The following is a 20,707-nucleotide window of genomic DNA, read 5'->3' as shown; positions in this document are numbered from 1 at the left end:
ACTTCATTGTTAACATTTGGTTTCATTTTTGCTGTGAATCTGTGTTGAAAAACTGTTTATTTTAATGTTAGATCAAATGTCTCACTGTGTTCTTGTAAAATCAAAATCTGAAAACAAACAGTTCGATGCTGATTTTGTATCATGGGAGTTCCCACTGAAACCTTCAATAGTAACAATGCAAAGCGATGTGACCTCCAAGTGATGACGACCAGAAGCAGGTGTATTTGCTGCACCGCTGTGGAAAAAAAAATCTCATAAAAACCGAGACTGTCCTCCCTTAAAAACCAATCCCAAAGACCTTTAGCGTTCCACAGCTCAGAAAAAAAAAAGACCCACAAAGAGCTTCTGTTGTATTTCTGACAGTAAGTAACGCGACACCTCTCCCCCCCTCCCTGTTATTTCTCCTCTTTCCACCTTTCTCCTCCCTTCTGTCCGATCTCCGTAAAAGCCCCCGGAGGAGAGGACAGTAAAGGAGGGTGGGGGGAGGAAAAGTGGGGCTGCTGAAATCAGAGCCGTTCCCTCGGAGGTGGAGGCGATTTACGGCGTGTTTGTGCAGGAGGAGGAGGAGGAGGAGGAGGAGGAGGAGGAGCGGCGGTAGGAGGAAAGAGGGAAAAGAGGGCATGAAGCAGTGACAGAGGTTGAAGAAGTGGGACAAAAGTCTGCCGAGAGAGAGAGAAAAGAACCCTGGAGTTTATTGTCGGAGCCGGAGAGCTCTGGAAGGGGAGGATTAGGAGCAGAGGAGGAGGAGGAGGAGGAGCGCTCGCGTCGCTCTCTGCCGCTGAACTTGGACTTGTAACCACATGCTCGGTGCACACCGAGCACCGGACAGGAAATATGCAGGTAAGACGTCGGGCGGGGGCAAAGGTCGCTCCCGCTGCTGTTTACCGGGTCACTTCTCTGCGTCGTTTCTACATCTGTAACTTTTATTGAAGGAGTCGCACGACTGAGCATTAGTGAGTGGTGGGGGGGGGGGGAGAATGTGAGAACGTGTAGGAGTGGGAAAATTCGATCTACATGTACATAAAAAGGAGCGTGGCGCTGCTTTGTGCAGCTCAGATTAAATCCACCTCCTCTTCGTCTGTCGATCCGTCACAGATTTCTATCTTCCATCCTTCACGTGACTCTGAAATGTCATCCGCAGAAACGTCGACACCTTTCATACTGAATAAGGTGGTGCTGTTATGCGTCTGTGTTCTCTGAAAGGCAGCCTCACTGTTATTTCTTGCCTCTGTTGGTTTTCATCTTGATAGAAAGGCTTTGGTGTAATTTGTCCGGGGATGTTTCTGTCCTGCAGTACAGTGCAGATGAATAGAATACAGTTTTCAGGACTCACATTATAGGAAAAAGCTCCTTTTGGAAACGGTGCCTTTGTTTACTCAGTGGGACTCTTTCTGCAGGAGAAAATAAGTCCCTGGCAAATAAGATTTGATAGGAAAATGTATCGAATTTCCTCTGACCTGCGTCAGTTTTCTTCCCAACAAAAAGACTCTTCTGCAACAGGATCTACTTTCCAGCGACGAGTTCACACATGCAGTACAATAGATGAAAACACTTCTCATTGAGATCACACTAATGTGATAAATGTATTACATATATTTGCAGCTTTTACATGAAATGAAACCACTTGGCTTTGAAATAAACTGTAAATCCATGTCACACTTTTACTATAGATGACTATATTTGCTCCATAGGCTATGCTGGCTATGTTTAGCCTGATGGGATTTTATCTTTTTCACTTTCTGTACTAAAAATGGAGCTAATAAAAATAGATTGGGTTTATTTTGTAACCAGTAACAGGCTGACAGTAACTTTGAAGAGCTTTGGCTTCCAGTTGTTTTTTTTTTTGTTTGTTTTTTTTGTATTGCAGTCAGGATAAAATAACTGATTAAATAAGTTTCTGGTATAACTCAGTGTGTAAAACTTTGACGTGGCACAAACAACTTGTATGAGGTCAGATAAGACTGCATCGAATAAAACCAAGCTCAGGTTTCATTGCTCTGCTAAGAGATTCAGTGATTAAAATCAGTTTGATTGAAATTTGCTGTTTGCTTTTTTTGATGAAGACCCTGCTACATTCTTTTTTTTTCTCAAATCAAAGTTTATTGTCAGTTTATTGTTGATTCATCTCTTAGAACAAGTCAAATTTGTTTTGTTTTTTTCTTGCAGTAAAACAATATGATTTGTGGGATGACTGGGTTTGTGTTCACACAGCAATGTTTTGAAAACTATGTTCTTTGAGTAGACAGCATGCAGGACCAGGTGACTCCTACCGGGTTTCAGGAGAACATGGACCGGGAGTCGCTGCTTTGTGTTCATCCACTTCCACGTGTGCAGATGAACTATTGACTGCATTTGGGTTGCACATGCACAACAACAGCATTTCAGAAAAGCTGCATTTTCTCCTGTTTCCAGAGCGATGGAGTCAGAGCGTTTTCCAAAAAGCTCCACCTTGGCAGCTGTTTTCAGAACGCTGTGCTTTCTTTGGCTTTGAGCACCGTTGTCGTGTAAACAGACGCCTGAAAAGCAACAGAACTTGTCAGTTTTCACTTGAAAATTACGTAAACGGGGCCTGATTCTGCACTTGAGGGTGTTTGCTAATGGTTCAACAAGTAGAAAAGTGCACAGAACACATGCAGCTTTGTGGGCTGCTGGGACTCCGTCCACAGCAGTGCATGCTTCAGATGTGGACGGCCAACTGGCAGGACTGTAAAACCACTTCAATCAAATCTGGAACACAACTCGTCAGTTTTCCAGCAGCTCACCAACGAGTCAGAGCATCAGGTACTACTTGAATTTCTTTATGGCTTTTGGTAATGAGAATAATTTGCTTTAAATTAGTTCAACAGAGGTAAAACTGGTCAATATTAAGAGTTGACAATCATCAATAAAATACTGCCACATGTTTAATCAGAAAAAGGCACTAAATTTTGCGTATTTCACTCATAATACATTGCAGTAAGACCAGGTTGTCATCAACCTCTTAAGAAAAACAATAAAATGACTAAACCTACGTCATGTTTTAATGACGGACTGCAAAAATGATTGACGCAAGCCAGGAAATATGAATGCAAAAGCCTCTTAAAGCAATCTTAGAGACCACATTTGGCATGCACAGTCTGGACAATCTTTCCACAATCCCTCTGCTTTGTGTGTGTATGTATGTGTGTTTGTGTGTGTGTGCGTGTATATATATATATATATATATATATATATATATATATATATATATATACATACATACATACATCACTGATCCTTTTGAGTAATTTCAGATGAACTGTGAGAAACTGCTGGAAAACATTCATGTTGCTGCTGTTCAGCTGTGCTTGGAAATGATGCCTGGAGCAGCAGTTATCCGTGTGTTTGAGATGATAAACGGAGGTGTTGTGTGTGATGAAGTTTGGTAGCGAATACTGCGTAAGTGTGAAGTGACAGATGTGGTGCAGCTCATCTGTGCGAGACAAAGAGGTGCACTCGGTGTATCACGGTGTGGGACTACAGGGAAATGAAATGAAAAGGTCGCCCGCGGTCAAAAACCCGCTAATCCCACCTCAGCTTACTCTGATAAATCACAAAGAAATACACTCGACCTCACAGAGTCGGCCCGGCGCGCCCACAATGCAGCAGATTAAGTCGAGCACGCCTCGGTGACCTAAAGGAATAAAAAAATAAATAAAAAATCAAGAGCATGAGGAAGCTGCACTAAATTATTACAGGAAGAAAAAAAAAAAGGAGAAAAACAGTACAGACGGACAGGAAATGTTCAAAGAGGAAGAAATCAGTGCTGACAGCGAGAGTGAATGATAAGATGAGTTATATTTGGCTTGTGAAGCCGCCTGATGAAATATGGATGTTCTGGGCCACGGCCGGATCAACTCAACTAGACTAATAGTCTCCAGCCCAGCTAGTGGCTACGAGAGGCTTAGATGGAAAATACCGGTGTTTGGAGTGCTCACAGTCTGGATATATGCTAAATAGCACAAGACACAAGGTACAGACCAAGGCTGATGGGAGCAAGTTCTTCTTTTGTTGGTTTAATCAGCTACTTGATAAAATAAACAGTAATTATGACAGGAGATCACACAGTAAGCTATAAACTTTAATTAATGATGGAGAATACACGGATTTTCGCATGAACAGAGGCTGGATTGTCATTACGAGTGATTCTCAACAATAAAACTACAAAGTCCCAGGAGTAACGGGCTGGAAGTCATTCCACTCTGGAGGCAGCCATCTAATCATGCATGTGAAGAAAAACTACTTACTACGGCCGTGGTGCACGTGTGCAGAAGCAGCATTTCAGAAAAGTTGTGTTTTCAGTGGTTTTGAGGAAAAATCGAGGCTTGAATCAGATGCCAGAACTACTGTTTAGTCCAGCAGTTTCAGCTTTTCCCGCACAAAGTTCATTTCCCCGACTGGCGAGCTTCACCTGAGCTCCTGCAGTCAAATTAGCAACATGTCACAACTGCTCACCCTTTAGCCGAGGTGCGCGGTGGTCTGTGCTGGGGGCGGTCGAATAACAATGTCCCGTGTTTCCTGTGATTCTCACAGCAGCTTTTGTTTTCTTTAAATTTACATATTTACCAAAACAATGCAGAAAAAAGCAGTTGTGTGAATTCTGTGTGAAAGTACTCATGAAAGATTTCACATGGAATCCAGCCACTGTTTTTGACGCTCTCACGAAGATGTTTCGACTCATTTCTTTAACAGTGAGCAGGAGCATCATGGCCTTAAATATATCTCGCTACAATAACATTGAAGGTCCAGCAGGCGTGTTTTATCAGGCCCTAATGTCCAATATTTTTACAACTGATAGCCATTGAAAATGGCTCATTAAGTTGTTGATAATATTCCAAGCAGGATTTTCAGCATTACTGCTGAATAGAAGAGCCAGTAATCTGCTTTATTTTGTCGAAGGACCTGAACTCACGGTGACATTTAATCTTGATCACTTTATCAGGTGATTAAGTTTGATATTTCCTGTCAGCCCTGAAGGTCAACGCGGTGCTGGACCTGTGGATGGACGCAGAATATTAAGAAGCTGACGAGCGACTTGCTTTGGCTCAGTTTCTTTGACAAATGCCGTAATGGAGGGGGGAAGCTAATATGGCGCCCTCCTGCTGTCCATGAAATCAGCTTAATTTGAACGATCAGAAGCTGTGTGGGATAATTGGATTGCTATGTATTTATACATAAACACTCTGTGTGAATGCAGCACTTCATGTACAGCTAATTTGTTATTTTGTTGTGACTTTTGTGCCAAAGATGCTTCACATTCTTGTTGTGGATCAGTGTGACAGAGCCATGTTGAGATAGAACACACACACACACACACACTTCCCTCCCTGGAAATCATAAGCATATTTGGATGTCAAGTAGAGAAGTGAGAGTGTTCTTGAGGTCTGGTCTTTGTGTGCGCGGGTCAGGGAGGTGAGCTGAGAGTGCAAGTGGAGTTGATTATCCATCTCTTCTCTTATCTCTCTCTTCTAATGCAGGAAGCGCCGGTTGATTATTTCCTTAATCAGGAGTATCCCCGCTATGATTAAATCCATGCGAAAGAAGCCCTCCAGTCGGACCGAAGGGGACACTGATGCTCAACCGGAGCGTTGCTTCCAGATCGTAATTGCATTATCATACTGTATCGTCTCCCTGCAGCTTTGACTGGCAGGATTCAGCCTGAGCAGAGACGTCCTGCAGGTACATCCCTGGGATCAAAGAGATTATCCGTAATTTCTTTCCGTTTTTCTCCTTTGCAGAAGATCCCATTGAATGTGAACGGTGCCCTCTGGTAGCAGGAAACAGCAAAGTTTGGATGTGTGGTGATTAAATGCTGATCTGTTAGGCGGTTCACCTAAATTCAACATAGTTAATTGGCTGCGTTCCGTTTTAAGTGTGTTGTGGTAAGTTTAGCTTCACCACCCGGTTGACTCGGTTCCTTGTTGTATGAATTGGGATCACTGGGGCTGTGACTGTGTGTAGGGGATATGTGGACACACTTATTGTGTATTTGGTGGATTATTTCTCTGTAGTAATGATGCTTCTTGGTTCATTTATCTTCTCTACTACTCTCAAACCAACTTTTTAGAGGTTTAGTGAAGGATGCAGTTATGACTCCGTGGTGAGACTCTAACCTGATCCAGGTACTGTCTCACTGTGAGGTGAATTCACAGATCAATACACAACTGTGATCGTGTTTAACAATACATCATTTACTGTTTTTACCTGTTTTTCACTATGGAATATTTCTTTGGGTCCATGCATTTGTGGGATGAGCTACTCCGCTTATTCTCCTCTCAAGTTGTGTTTGACGACTTTTGGTGGATTTAGAAATTTGAATTTTAGTAATTTATTCATGAATGGAATAGGAGCTTTTATTTAAAGCAAACCGGCCCTTCTGCCTTCTGAACCCTTTCCCTCTTTTGTATTTCCTACACCTTCCAAGACTTCGCCGCACTGCTGCTGCCATATTTAAACTGCAGCAGTAAAAAAGTCTTATCTTCTGGCTCCAGTCAGTGCTGTTGGGCTCTATGGAACTTACTATAGCACCAAGAATAGCTGCTGAGTTGAATCTGATGTTCTGGTTGACTGCAAAAAGGTGGATTATAAATCCATTTCACTGTCTGTGACAGTGGAATCTGAAGGTAGATCAGCCAAACGTCACTCGTCCTGTACAGAGTTCATATTTTCAGATGCAGAACCAACCTGAATTAATCAGTAGTAATAAACCCTGTTTGTTTTTAGCCTGCAGATTCATTCAGTTTGTATTATTGACCTGACGTAAACCAATACATTATTTAGATAAGTGCTGTTAGCTTGACATTCGTTAGCACAACTGCCCTTTAATGTATTCATCATGTTCCAGGTTTTAGATTTAACTCACTGATGTGTAAGCATAGACTATTTCCACGCCTTCTCCTTTTTTTTTAAGGGGGCTTGATTTAATTTGCAGCAGAAGTAAAGCGAACGGCTTCATTTGGGGTCACTGAAACACAACAGAGGAATGTATAGAAATCCTTCTCCCTCCGTTTCCCTGGTGTTAACCTTTAATTTACAGGCGCCAGACCGAGTTATTTGTTGTGCCTCCGACACACCCACCCACGCAGCCCCCGGCGTCTCCGCGGTGCTGCTCTCAGCTCTGCTCAGATAACGGCGGATGCTGCACGGCGCCGCGGTCTTTCAGTGTTTCCTCGCCGTATCGGCAGGCTCGTGTTTTGCCTTTACAGCTACAATTAGCGGCCAGAAGAGTAAGCGTTTTGTGCACCTCCTGCAGAATCAACAAAAGGTGCCTATTAAACGCCTCTTTAGTGGCGCTGTCCTTCACTTTTATATCCGCGCTGGGTTTAATGGTGTTAGAAGCCAAGAGGCGGGTACACCTTCACCTCCTGCAACACGGCTCTGACATTATTTACTTCTTTTCTTTATCTCCTCCTCGTTGTCGAAATCTCCCTTTCATCTCCCCTCTCTATTTTCCTGCATCTTATCGTCTCCAGGTTTATACCATCTTCTTTTCTGTCCTTTTGTCACCTCTTCACCATCTGTTTTCCAACCATTTATAGATTGCACTTTAATGTTCAGTCTAATCTTTGAACTTTTGACTATTTTTCCTCATACCCACCTTCTTTCCTGTCCATTTCCTCTCTTTTCCTTTCCTCATTTCCCCCTCCTCCTCTCACTCTTCCCTCCATCACTTCTACTTGCCTCTCAAGCATTATCATCTTCATCCCTTCCTCCTCGTCTTCCCCTCCCCTTGACTTCGCCTTATCTCATCCTTTCCTCTTCTCCTCCTCCTTTTCTTCCTGTCTCAGCACCTTTTCATCGCTTTTAACGACGTAGCGCACTCGCATCAGCCTCGCTAATTAACTCATAAATCATCTCTATGTACTCTGAAAGTTTAAACGTCTGGCTGAGTGTTGAGAGTGATTCCTGCGCACTGTTTGATCCGCGTTTACGGCAGATAATTGTGCTGTCTTTAATAATGCGTCACTCTGAAACCTATAGGGCGACAACCACAAATAACATTTACCTTTATGAGGTTATGTTCCTGAAAAAGCTGAATTGCTTGGAGTTGGCTCGGCCGAGCTCCGTCCAGACTGAAGTTGGGTGTACGCTGAGATTTTGGACTGTCACGTTAACTTCAGTCGAAGTCAGTTTTCTTGCATCTCATGGTGATTTTACTGTGAACAACATAACGTTCTCACTCAAGCAAGGATAGGTGACAGTGGAAAGACATGATGATGTCTCCCTGTCCGACGTGGAATCTGTGGTCTTCTTTCTTATAGTTGGGCCTTTTGTCAGTGAATCCTCTGCTTCTACGAGCTACAACCAAATCCTGTCTGTCCGTAGACACGAAGGCCACATGGAGGCAGCGATGCTGTTTCAGGAAAGTTTCAGGTTTACAAGGTACAACAATTTCAAAATGATGTAAAACCAACTTACACGGAAATGGCACCAAGAGCCAAAAACAGTGTAGTTAGCATGTCGAGCCACTAGTGGGTGCTGCTGTCTGTTTTTGTAATGAAATCAGACACACATGCAGAAAGTTTGCCATCACAGCAATGAAACTACCATTGCCACTGTTGTTGTTGTCTATTTGCACTCTGGCTGCCGCGCGCATGCACAGTAGCAGTGTTTCAGAAATGTTCCGTTTATCTTGTTTCCATGGAGACGGATTGTTTTCAAGAATCGTTGTCCTGCACAGTGACCGCCAAAACGCTGCAGAAGTTTTTCATTTTCATGCTATCCCTAAGATCCAGGTAATCTACTCCAAGTGTAGCTTAAGTTTGCTAACCAGACGACTGAAGTACTGAAGATGGAAATTCCCAAGGTGACACACCCTCTCACACCAGCCTCCACATCGATCCAGGGCACGCCGCCCTGGAGCACAGTGGTGGAGCTGGGGAGGTTCAGAGGTCACCTTCAGGTGCTGCAGACCAAGCTTTGTTTCTGAGTTGTATAACATGAAGCTGATTCAGCTGCTGAGAAGAGACAGAAAACAGCCACAATAGCAGAAACGCCGTGACAGAGACGTATGGAGCCGGGCTGGCTCCTTGGAGTAAACGCCACAGACGGTAGATCATCATTAAATGATCTGCACTCACGTTTATCCTGCACCTGACGTGACTGACACGTGGAAAAGTTATTAGAAAATAGAAAAGTAATCTCGCTGGCTCCCTGGTGCCGCCTCACCTCCACGTCCTTTATCTTCTGTTCCTGATGTTTGATTTGAACTCAGAAGGATGACTGTGTTTTGTCTCTTTGTTGCCTCAGACTTATCAGTTATTCTGCCGGCGTCCTCCAAACCGCTCTTAGAAATAGCAAACACATCATCCAAGAGTTGGTAAAGTACGTCTCGGCAGCACGAGAGTCGTCAGCCCAAGTGTTTTCGCTTCGAGATTGTCACGTTTCATTTTATAGAAACATAAACTTAAAAAAAATTTTCTCATGCAGATTTTACAGCTCCATAATATTCAAGGAAGTTTTCTGAGATGAACGCTGTAAAGCCCTGCTAATTAAAACTAAAGCAATGGGGACATTAAGTCTGTGCTTTCCCAATTAAGCAGCTCCACTTGATCATGTGTGTTTAGTCCATTTACAGGAAGCACACAATTACAATTTGGAGTCATCAGATAAACTTCTGGTCATACAGTAACTTTCGGGGGTGTTTTTGCCAGAGACTAACTTTTTGTGTGCTTTTTTTTTTTTTTTTTTTTTCTAATAGATGAACAGTTTTCAGCGTTTCTGCCATAGACATTGTCGTCAAAATGTTCAAAACTTAACTGAAACAGAAATGCAAAATGCAGTAGCTGTTCTGGAGATTTCTGTCACATCTCAACAGTACGTTTCACCCAGTCGGCCTCTTTGAATTGACTTCCTTAACAATAGGGGAATGTCGGCCGATAGGTTGGAGAAATGAACGTGGAATTGGATGTTCAGAAGTTTAGATCACACTGCTGGACCCCCACCAGCTCACGTAGCGCCTTTCCATGGCAGCCCACTGCTCTCAGTGTGCTCACTGTGAATATGGTGGGTTCACCGCAGAGATGCAAATTGTTCATTGGGAAAGTTTTTTAATCTTTATTGTCAGTCTTTCAAGTAAAGTGCACTTATATAAACAGAAACTCAAACATCGCCGTCGAAGGTCAAATGACTCGAGAAAGAACGTTTCAAAAGCACTCCATGATTCCACAAGTTTTTCAAGGGTTCAGAGTAAATGTTGAATCTCTGTTGCTTCACAGGAATATCGATCATGTACTATTAATGTACAACATGTAGAGCTAGCTTGCCTTACTTATACTCCAGGCAGTGGGCATTTTGGGGTTTCCAAAGTGGGATCCATGTCATTGTATCAATATTTCAAACCAAAACCTTGCCCAGCATTCTAAGATGTATTGTAATATTCATTCGCATTCAAAACACAGAAAATCAGATTAACCACAAAAATACAAATGGTCATTTGTGAGGGCGCTAATTCCAAATGAGCACGCAGTCAATTATTGGAGGACCCAAAGTGACAATAACCCGTCAGGAGGTAGAGCAGGCAGTCGTTAGATGTGTTGTACACCGAGATCAGACAGGCACATTAAACTGCACCCAGATAATGGTGGAGAATGGTGGAGGGGGTGTTAGCAGTGTCTGAGTGTTTCATAAGCAAACGGACTCATTGAGTGAATTTACAGAGGGGAAACGTGTGAAAGATGAGCTGTAAAACCTTGGTAGCCTATTACAATCTCTCAGTCTAGGTCATTGAGCATGTCATCCATCCATCAGAATTAAAGATCTGAAGCTTTATCTGCAATTAAAAATACTCTAAAAATTGGAGCCCCTGCTCAAATAACCAGAGAGAAAAGGAGTGAGCATACCCTGCAATACCCAATCAGTCCTCTGGAACACGAGATGTCTCCATCTGAACCTAAAACCTGCAGAAGAGTTTTCCCAAAGAGTCCGATCCAGCCTGTAAGATGACAAAGTGCAACTTTTCAATCGAATTAACTGTTAACTGCTGTTTTTGAGCCAGTCTATGAAGATGACACTGCTTTAGTTAAATTAGCAGATAATACAAAAACTGAGACATTGCAAGATCAGTCATAGCTAAATATTTGCATGTGAAGTTGCACTGGTGTTAAAACTCTGGAGGTGAATTTATAAAAACGTGTGTGAGCATGCATGTTTTTTTTGTAATGTAGCTTATTTTTTTGCACAAAATTTCTAAATGGATTTATGACTGCATTCACTTTTCTTTTCAATTTTTACCTGTTCAGGTTTTCCAAAAAACATGCACTGAAATGCAATTACAAGTCCTCATATCTGTTCTTGAGCAATAATATGCAATCAATTTATACTGGTCCAGCTCACTCCAGATGTAATCATGAAGCGTGTGACCTCTGCGCAAAAATGAATTATCTCTCCACCCAGCAGAAGGTAATGAGAAGAAAGAAAACAGATTAATGATCAGTCACAGCCGTGCTGGTTCATGTCGCATTTAGACTTCTCGGTTTTTTCGCTTCAGATTTCTCTTGGTGCCTCGTATCTGGTACAAACTGTCATGTGTTGTACTTGTAACAATGCTTGGATGCATTTGAGTGTTTGTCATGCAGAGCGTAAACGCCTCAAAAAATAAGCAGGGTTGTTATATTCTGATGGAGGCGTGTGCTGCACAGGGATGGATCCCTTCACAGCCCAGAGTTTTCTGCCCATGCCAGCTGTCAATCGGAAAATAATTGTGAGAAAAATGTCAAACATTTTGGGACTTCAGTTTGAAAAGATTTGCTGCTGGTCTTTGTCATATGTTGATTTAACAAAATATTGAAGTTGTGTCCTTCAGCTGAGCTCAACTTTTCAACGATTTTAAAAATGTTTTACGAGGCAGTGATTCTCAAACTTTTCTCATTAGGTTCCTTAATTTTTTTTTTTTTTTAATTTACTCTCAAGTACACACAGACAAAAAAACACTGCGTAAAAAGAAACCAATTCGTGCACCTACAATAGTGCGTTGTGCCATCAGCGTCTGATTTGGCATAAAAAAAAAAACCTTGAATTCATTCAAAAGCTCAAAGTCTGACACAGTATTCCCCACAGATATGCTGCAACAAACCCCATCCATCCATCAACAGGGAGAACATGCAAACTTCATGCCGAAAGATACTTAATGTTTTCATTGTGAGGTTTAAGCACAAACCACTATTGCTCAGCACTGAAACCTCAATTAGTGAGAGTCTTAATAAGAGAATTAGTCAAACTTTACTTCCCCGGTTCTGTTCTGAATTATGCATCCAGTTAAATTAAAGTCTTAATGTTCACTTCTGAATGTATTTTATTTGATACTGTTTGCAGAAATTAACACACCTCATATAAACTGTTGGTATTCACGTGGAAAATGGTGCAGTCAGACATGGCAGCTCATATTTTTTTTTGTTATCTTTTAGTTCTCAGATGATAATGTAATTCTTTAAGTAATGTTGAACATGTGTGGAAGTTTTGTTCTCCCTGTGCTCGGTGTGCCAACCTTCTCAGTCTTTTCACAATCCAACAGAAACCAAAGGAAACTGAGCAGTTTCAGTGAAAGTTTCCTCTTTTCTGCAGTCAGCTCTCGCACTCTGCGGTTCTCCCCCTTTGTTGGCGGCCGACTCCGGTCTCGTGTTCCTTCGGGCTTCTGTCTAATTAAAGAGGGATTAATGAATCACGTTGTGAAACGAAGAGACCTCCCGCTCTAATCAGTCTCCGCTCACGAAGGGGGATGAGGGGAGGGAGAGGACGGCTCAGATGAAGCTTCTTCACCGTTCTCAGATTTGATTTAGACTCTCACTTTTGTTGTATTATTGCTCAGAACCACTGAAAACGCAACTTTTTGAAACTGCTGCTACTGCACAACGTGCACCATGGTTGGAGTAAATAGTTCTTCTGCACATGCGGGAGTGAATGGACAATGTGGCATGACTCCCAGTCGATGTCGTCTTTGAGACTTGGTCCTGGAACTTTTATAGCTGAGTCACAATAGTAGTAATAATCCAACTTCTGTGCCTGTAGGTGGACTACAGCAAAACAAACAACAGCACCCACTACTGGCCCAACATTAAAACTACATCTTTTTCAGTGTTTCTGCTGGTTTCGAGTTTACAGACATAGGTTTCAAAACGTTACCATGAGAATGCATAAACAATGTGTTTTCAATTAAAACGTCATGTAAACAGGCCTGAGTGATCTCCTGTCATGTTTCAGTTCATCCTCATCAGACGGCAATAATCTTTAAAAATCCACACAATTTTGTATTTGTGGACTACTTATCTTAATCTTGGAAATAAAAATTCCAAAATGTCATAAAACATTTTATTTTTGTTTGTTTTGTTTTTACTTCCTTTGAAAAGGTGTCACTTGATATTTTGGCAATATATAAACAGCTTCCCTTCAACTGTGATGCATTCATATTTTTTCCAAAAATATTACGCAACGTACAGCTGTCAGATTGACGGATTGTTTCTTGGCGTTGTTGAGTGACCGCTAGTGATCAGTTATCAGTAACTTGACTGGAAAACTCTCCAGCTTCGATTCCTTCTGTATGACGAAATTCTCGTTTCTTGTCGTCTCTCTGCTCAGGTGAAAGGATGCTGCAGGGACCCGGTGAAGGACTGAGCCCCACCTGAACTCTCCTCCCTCCCTCCCTCCCTCCCTCCCCCCCCCCTTCTTTCCCGGCGCCCCTCCCCCCTCGGAGCCCTCGGCGCCGGCTGCAGTCCCATCATGAACCTGCTGTGCCGCGGGCGCCTGAAGCTGCTGGTGGCGTCTCTCACGGCCATCGTCCTGCTCACCTGGCTCTACCTGCTCGCCGGAAACTTGGAGAGTGAGTACCAGCACATTGAATTGTGCGCAAATTCACCACTGAGCGTCATGATAGTTTGTAAATCACTTCATGGTCCAGTGGAATATAAGATCCACGCGTTGGATTTAGTGACATGTTCTTCAAGCTGGATCGAAGAGCTGGTTCTTTATAGCGAACGAGGGGAGCCGTCTGCCACCGCCAGTTCAACTGAAACAACAGCTTTGGTTCGAGGACCTTCAGGTTTTCGCGCTTCAAAATGCTGGAATGACCTTCCTGAGGAAAGCTTGAAGCCGTCTCAAAAGCTCCATTGGTGTAAAACTTCTATTTATTTTTACATTTCTAACTGCACTGTCAATCTTCACAAGTCTCCTCAGGTTGTCAGTCTTCCTCTATGTTCTTATTCAAATTTCTTTCCTTCCAGTCTTTAACATTTGAAGTGTAACATCAGTGCTCTGAACTCCCCCTCGCTCCTGTTTTACCTTTTCTTTTTGGCAACATTTCGACAGAGTTCATATTACTTTACTGGGTTTGATGACAGAAGCTGATTCCAATTGGATGATTTTTACTGTGGTTTTGGTCAAAAAGACTCAAGAATTCAACCAGCAAAAACCGAAAATGTCAATTATCCATCTTTTTTTTCTGCAACTCAAACTGTTTTCCTTCCATCTGACTATTAAGTTCAGTTGTTAAACACACGCAGGCTATTTTCTGTTCAGTTAGATTTCTCCTGGCCAGGCTGTGGCAGCGAACCGCAGTCAGCGCTTTTTGTTTGGACGGCGTCAGCTGAGGTCGGTACAACTCCGATGCCTCCAGCCTGTTTCCAGGAAAAGAAACTTTAATATAACACACACATATTGTAGTCAGACAGCCACATATACAGCTTATATTGAATTCGGCGTTCCAATATTTCCTGAGGTGCAGACTCATTTTATAGGTAATGAGTTGAGCTTTTCTTATCCAGTCAAAATCGTGTGAGGTATCCAACCACATCTGCACCGCAAGAAAACCTAAAACTGGAAAGTTGAACTGAAACTAGCATTTACTTTTCGTTCTGCGGATGATAAACTTTCAAAATTTTCGGAACCCAGAGTACAAGTGTACCTAAAAAAAGTCACTTATCAGTGGATTCTGTTTGTGTGCCTTTGTGTGTGTGTGTGTGTTTGCTTTGTGATGAACTGGACGCCTGACGTGTGTGTGTGTTACCTTTGCCATGGCTGCTCCAGCATCCCTAAATTGGACAAAGCATTGTGGGAGACTAATGGATTCACATAAAGTTTGCGGTGATTGCAGTGTTTCTGAGCAGCAGTGGGATTACATGCGTGTCGTGCGCCGTTCTTTCATCCATATCCTGGATGAATGCTGGCAGCCGCCATGAGATGAATATGTTACCACGTGTAAATGGCCTCTCCAGCAGCGAGGGCGAAAATGGGAGGGGAAAAAAAATGAGCACGGCATCCTTCTGGAATATTTTGCATTGCAATAATACATTAGGGCTCATTTAGTGGCGAGCACTGCGGCCTCGCAGTCAAATAGAGCACACAGCCACAGCCTTTCTGTGTGGAGATTGCATGTGGTTACCGTGTTTGCTAGCGTTTTTATTTCCTCAGAATTGTGAGATTGTGTGACTGTGGCGACCTGTCCAATGTGTCTCCCGCCTTTTTCCTCAGTTAGTTTCACTGGACTCCAGCTCCCTGCAGCCCTGACAACACAATAGGCACAGGCGATGGATGGCTTAGGAAAAAAAAAAAGCATGTTCATTTTTTTTTTTGTCTATCATGCTGTAATATTTACACACTGTAGTTAAAAAAATGAACATGACCCAAAGTGTCTGTCAGTATGAGAACATTTATTGAACAGCTGCAGGAAAGTTTGACCTTGCAGCCTCCGGTTCTCACACTGCTTTAGTGACTCCTCCAGAAAGGTGAACCGGGCCCTGGCTGAGAGATGACAATGGCAGGTTTAATGAGATTACTGGAACGGTGTGCGCCTGCATGGCTTTGAGGTGTCACGGCCGGACGCAGGTCTCAGCCGGCCAGGAGTCTCCGGTGTGGCTGCAGGTTTCTTTCTGGATGAATTTCCCCTTTTAATGTTTGAATTTAAAGTTCCATTATCGCAGCGATTTGTTACAGTTGAGCACGGTGTGACTCCCGGGCAGCATATGTTTTCTCCTGATATCTCGCACGCATGCAGACACGCACGGCTCCTGATGATGCTTTTAATATTTGATGTTCCCGTGGAGGGTTAGCTGTGATACTCAGAGGCCTAGCGGAGCGGCAGAAATGGGATTCTTCTTCGTCGGGGCTGCACTCAAACAGGGATGACTGATGAGTTGTCTCGGTGCAGTGAGTCCACTTTCGCTGAGAGTGTTTAACAGTGATGGACTGAGGTTTTGGAGCACATTGCTTCGGAAATAATCAGCTTTTCCTTCTCGCTGCAGGTCAGGTTTTGGTCACTCTATCGCTCCTTCCAACTTCCGCTCCCTCCATCTCAGATTCTGCTCTTCGACAATTAAATACGGAGTTGCTAAAGTGTGATTTAGAAGAATTTGTGAAGCGACTGCGGTAAATCAGAATGCTTATTGTAAATTCATACTGCAAAGAAAAAAAAAAGTGTATTCCTGAGAATTTAAATTCCATCCTCGCTATTTTCTCCTTCTCAAAGTGGGTGTGAACATTCCCATCATGCCTTGCCTCGCCTCAGCTGCAGGCCAGCTGCTGCTCAAGGGGACTTGAGAAGAAGAGAATCAGGAGGAGGAGGCGGCACAGGGAAAAGACGAGACAAAGGGACAAGGAGGGAAATATGGAGTATGGAATGTAGCAACACGATGGGGAAAGAATTAGAAAACAGAGGCGGAACAGACGCGGCTGACGGAAACAAAAGGACACGATGCATCTGTCAGGGATCATTTATCGGGGGCAGCAACATGTGTGCGTGATGTGAAGCAATAAGAAGAAGAATGTATTTTTGTCCGGGACACTGTGTGGCTCAGAGGACGAGGACGCATCAGGCTGTGGAGACGCAGGCCTCATTAGCAGACAGTGTGACGCCCGAAGCTGCAGACACGATAAATCACACAAACACCTGAGCGCCGCTCCCAATTATTCACTTTAAAATCAAAAAGACACCAACACAAAAGCATCTGTGACGCTGCAAAAACGAATAAAATCCCAGAACAAAAACAGTGGTAAGTCATTTAAGTCTAATTTTAAACCTGCTTTCCGCCTCAGTCTGGTCCAAATGAGGCCTCCAGGGAGGATGAGACAAAAAATACATTTTTCTATTGTTTTGAGAAAAAACATATGTAGAGGTACTACCAACCAAGCTTCTAAAAACCAGTAACTTCTACTCCATTAACCTTAAAATTAACTTTAACTTTCATTTTAAGGATTTCATAAAAGACACTTTCCCCTTAATAGGAGTGTTCAAACAGACTGAGCTCCACGCAATAGTCATAAATAAACACACACATGGTGCTGAAGCACTTTGGGAGTGTTCACACTGTCAGGAAGAGCGAGCTGAAGTGAGGGATGGACGGAGGCGGGAATAGGACAGGAAGACGTGTGATGAGCCAATTTTTGAGCCTGTGACTCATGAGAGCGCACCTCGTGCATATTCTCGGCTTGTTTGGAGCACAAACGAGGAAAACATGGCTGCAGCGCTGCGTGTGACGTCACCTGGAGGCCTTATGAAGCGATGACAGGAAGTTGACATTTACACTTTCTGACGTGTTTGCAGAGTTTCAGCGACAGGAAAAGAGCTTGACTGATCGGATTTTATTGTCTGGTGGAGAGCGGCTTTTATGCTTCGCTACTTTTAATTTTTACTTCAGTTTTACATTTTAGAAGAAAATGTTCAAGTATTTGTTTTGATTTATTGACATTTCTCTCTGCTTCTGTTTTGTTGCCATTTTTCCTTTGTATTTAAAGGTACATTAAGGATTTTGCTTGTTTTATGTGAAACACCGCCCCCTGCAGGCCTTGGGCGTCACTGCAGCTTAGTGAAACGCTCGTGTCTGTGGCTTGTGTCCATGTACGTGCACGGAAGAGGGGAACTCCTTCCTCACTGTTTTAGTAGCGCTCGAGTAAAATTTAAGTTTCTTTTGCCTGGTGGGGTCTGTGCTGGAGGTGTGGCAGTGCTAGGAGCCGGTCAGGAAGATCCTGCTCAGTTGTTGCTCGCTAAGCATCTGGCGGAGAAATGGCGGACAAAACGAAACCTAAGCAAATCAGGCCAGCCGGACAGACATTACATCACATCATCTCAAATTCTCCCCAAAAAAATTCTGGTGCCGAACCGGCACTGCAACTTTGAAGTGACAATTTAGCGCTGTTAGCGGTAGTTGTAATGAATATGTCAGGGCACATTGTACACATTATTGAATATTTGTAACGTATTTATGGTGGAAAACAAGTATTTTTAAAGTTGAAAAGCTCCTTAATGCACCTTTCATATTCCTCTTCGCCTTATTCATTGCTTATTTTTATCTTTCCTCCTCTTTTTCCTTCTTTATGTTCTTTTTAATATTCTTTCATTTATTGTTTTCAGTCTTTATCACCTTCCTCCTCCTCTTTCTTTCTCTGCTTCCTGTTTTCCTTCTGAAAATCCTTCTGCTGCCTGTTTCTGTATGAAAATACATCTTGAGACGGATGTCTTCACCTGAAACATATTTAAGTCCTCATTTACACAACAGCGGTGCTCAGGGCCATGGAAATACAGCTTTTGGAAAACAGCTCCAAGGATAAACTTAATGAAGAAACTCTGACTGGGATCTCGGTGTAAACGGCGGAAAATGCAAATTTTCTGAAACGCTGCTACAACATTAACCACAGCTGTAGCTAGTAGTGCTGCTCATGCACAAGCAGATGTACAATAAACAAGAACGACCTCGAGTTACATAAACGTCAGTCCATCTGGAGGTCTGCTACTCGCCATTGTTCATTGTACCATTGCCATGGAAACGCAAAACGTTTCTGAAGTAAAACGTTAAAACGATGAGTTTTCACTTGAATTGCCATGCAAATGGAGCCCGAGCTCCTTTTGGTCGTGAAGAACAAATCAAAAATCCAAAGAAAGATGTTTTCATGTCTCTTCTGACCTGCTTCCCCCCCCAGATGGCCGGTCCCTCCTGCTGGTGCCGTGTCTCGCCGACACGCCGGCCGCTCAGGTGCTGGAGCGAGCCGTGTTGGAGTCGCGGGTTCGAGAGGTGGAAGAGGAGAACCGGCAGATCCGCCTGCAGCTCAGCCAATCGCAGGGCACCGCCGCCCAGCCGGCGGAGGGTAACTACGGCAACCAGCAGTGGGGCGCGTCGGCAGACACGGGGCCGGAGGACGGCGACAACACGGCGGAGGAGAAGAACAATCACACCGAGTGTCCTCGCTCGCCCACCGTCCAGAAGTGTGAGGTGGGCAAACATTTTCAACACTCTTCTACATGAGAACGAGGCCTTAATGTCACTGTTTGCTTCTCAAATCACTCCGTCTGAACATGAAAATTGTTTGAGTCTGATGATTTTAAATAAAAAAGATATCAGTTTTATTGTGAGAGAAGATTAAAAGGATCAGAAAAGATTCACAATTATGTTATCTTCAACTACGAACATGTTAATTCATGAAAGCTCTGCAACACAACTTGCAGCTGAAGTAAGAATTCGATTAGTTTATTTCTTTGAATTAGCAAAAAGCTAAGCTAAATCAAACACCTTGTTCTTCTGAACAGATTAAATCTTGGTGCTTCACCAGTTCATCACACAGACATGAACCCCATGGGTCAAAACTGGCCTTCGAAACCAACTGAGCAAACTGTGAAATTTTCAGATCAAACTCATTTCTTATGCGCAGTGGACACATTTCACTGTACTTTGCATCAGAAGGCATCGTTAAAATTGGATTTATGTTGAGATTGTGGTTATTTATCAGTAATTATTTGGTGTTGGGAAAATACATACATTCCCATCGATCCCATGCTCTGCCCCACAACAAAGAAAAACTTTAACACTGAAATTGGATTTCAAATGAAACGTCGCGCTCCACATTCCAAGAAGCATCATTTTGAAATTTTGTGAAGCATGCCAGTCTTGGTAAGAGTCTGCTGTTCAGAATATCTCCATTGGCTTAAAACCATAAGAATTCAGCACATGAAGCAGCATAAGACAGGTGAAAACATAAAGACAGAATGGATGCATAGATCATCCAATCACAAACGTGCACGCTATATAAAAAGACAGCAGCCCATTGGGGGTGGGGGGGTATCCTCATGGGGGGGGGGGGGGCAGAGGTAAGCTGATGGGACTAAAATGTGAGGGAACACTCAACTCTTTGAAGCCGTTTGCAGCCTTTGAGCTCCAACTTTTCAAAGACTTTCTGCAGCCTGAAAGGCAAGTGACATGAAATCATACATATTTGAGAAGCTAAACACAAAATTTCACATCTGAGGATGCGGCTGAATGAATGTCCTGGATTCACTCGCTCCTGTGGCAGCTCACACGCACAAGACTGAAGGCCCAGTTTCTCCCCTGAAAACTGATGAGACGCTGCATAAATTTACTGTCGAGGTGTGAAGAAGGCTGATGGTGTGTTCATTACGGCGTGCTTGAAAGAAACACACACAGACACACACACACACACTGTGGATTTGTGATGAAAATTGTGAGAGAGTGACGGAAGCTTCTTCCCGTCTGTCCGCAGCTGATCCATGTAGCGTGCGTTTGTGCCGGTCACAACGCCAGCAGAGACGTGGTCACGCTGGTCAAGTCGGTGCTCTTTCACAGGTGAGGCTCTTCCTCCTCCGCTCTGCCTGTGCCGTCGCTTCTCCTCCTGGTTTGAGGCCGTGACCCAGATACGTTCAGGCCTTTAAGAATGCTTCAATAGCAGCATCGCTGAAGAGAAAAATTCAAAGAGTCAA

At 43.3% G+C, this 20,707-nt stretch overlaps 1 protein-coding gene across 1 annotated transcript in view; it reads left to right on the top strand.

Moving 5' to 3' along the window:
* Positions 1 to 491: 491 nt before the first annotated feature.
* Positions 492 to 20,707, top strand: part of large2 (LARGE xylosyl- and glucuronyltransferase 2) — a 35,336-nt gene continuing 15,120 nt past the window's right edge. The window contains exons 1-4 of the mRNA XM_030095539.1: positions 492 to 840; positions 13,591 to 13,831; positions 18,919 to 19,208; positions 20,491 to 20,573. Coding sequence (XP_029951399.1) covers positions 13,732 to 13,831; positions 18,919 to 19,208; positions 20,491 to 20,573 — 473 coding nt within the window. The 5' untranslated portion in view covers positions 492 to 840; positions 13,591 to 13,731. The remainder of the gene's footprint in view (positions 841 to 13,590; positions 13,832 to 18,918; positions 19,209 to 20,490; positions 20,574 to 20,707) is intronic.

This window comes from Salarias fasciatus, chromosome 1 (assembly GCF_902148845.1).
Source record: "Salarias fasciatus chromosome 1, fSalaFa1.1, whole genome shotgun sequence".
NCBI lineage: Eukaryota > Metazoa > Chordata > Actinopteri > Blenniiformes > Blenniidae > Salarias > Salarias fasciatus.
This window is presented reverse-complemented; position numbering and strand designations above follow the sequence as displayed.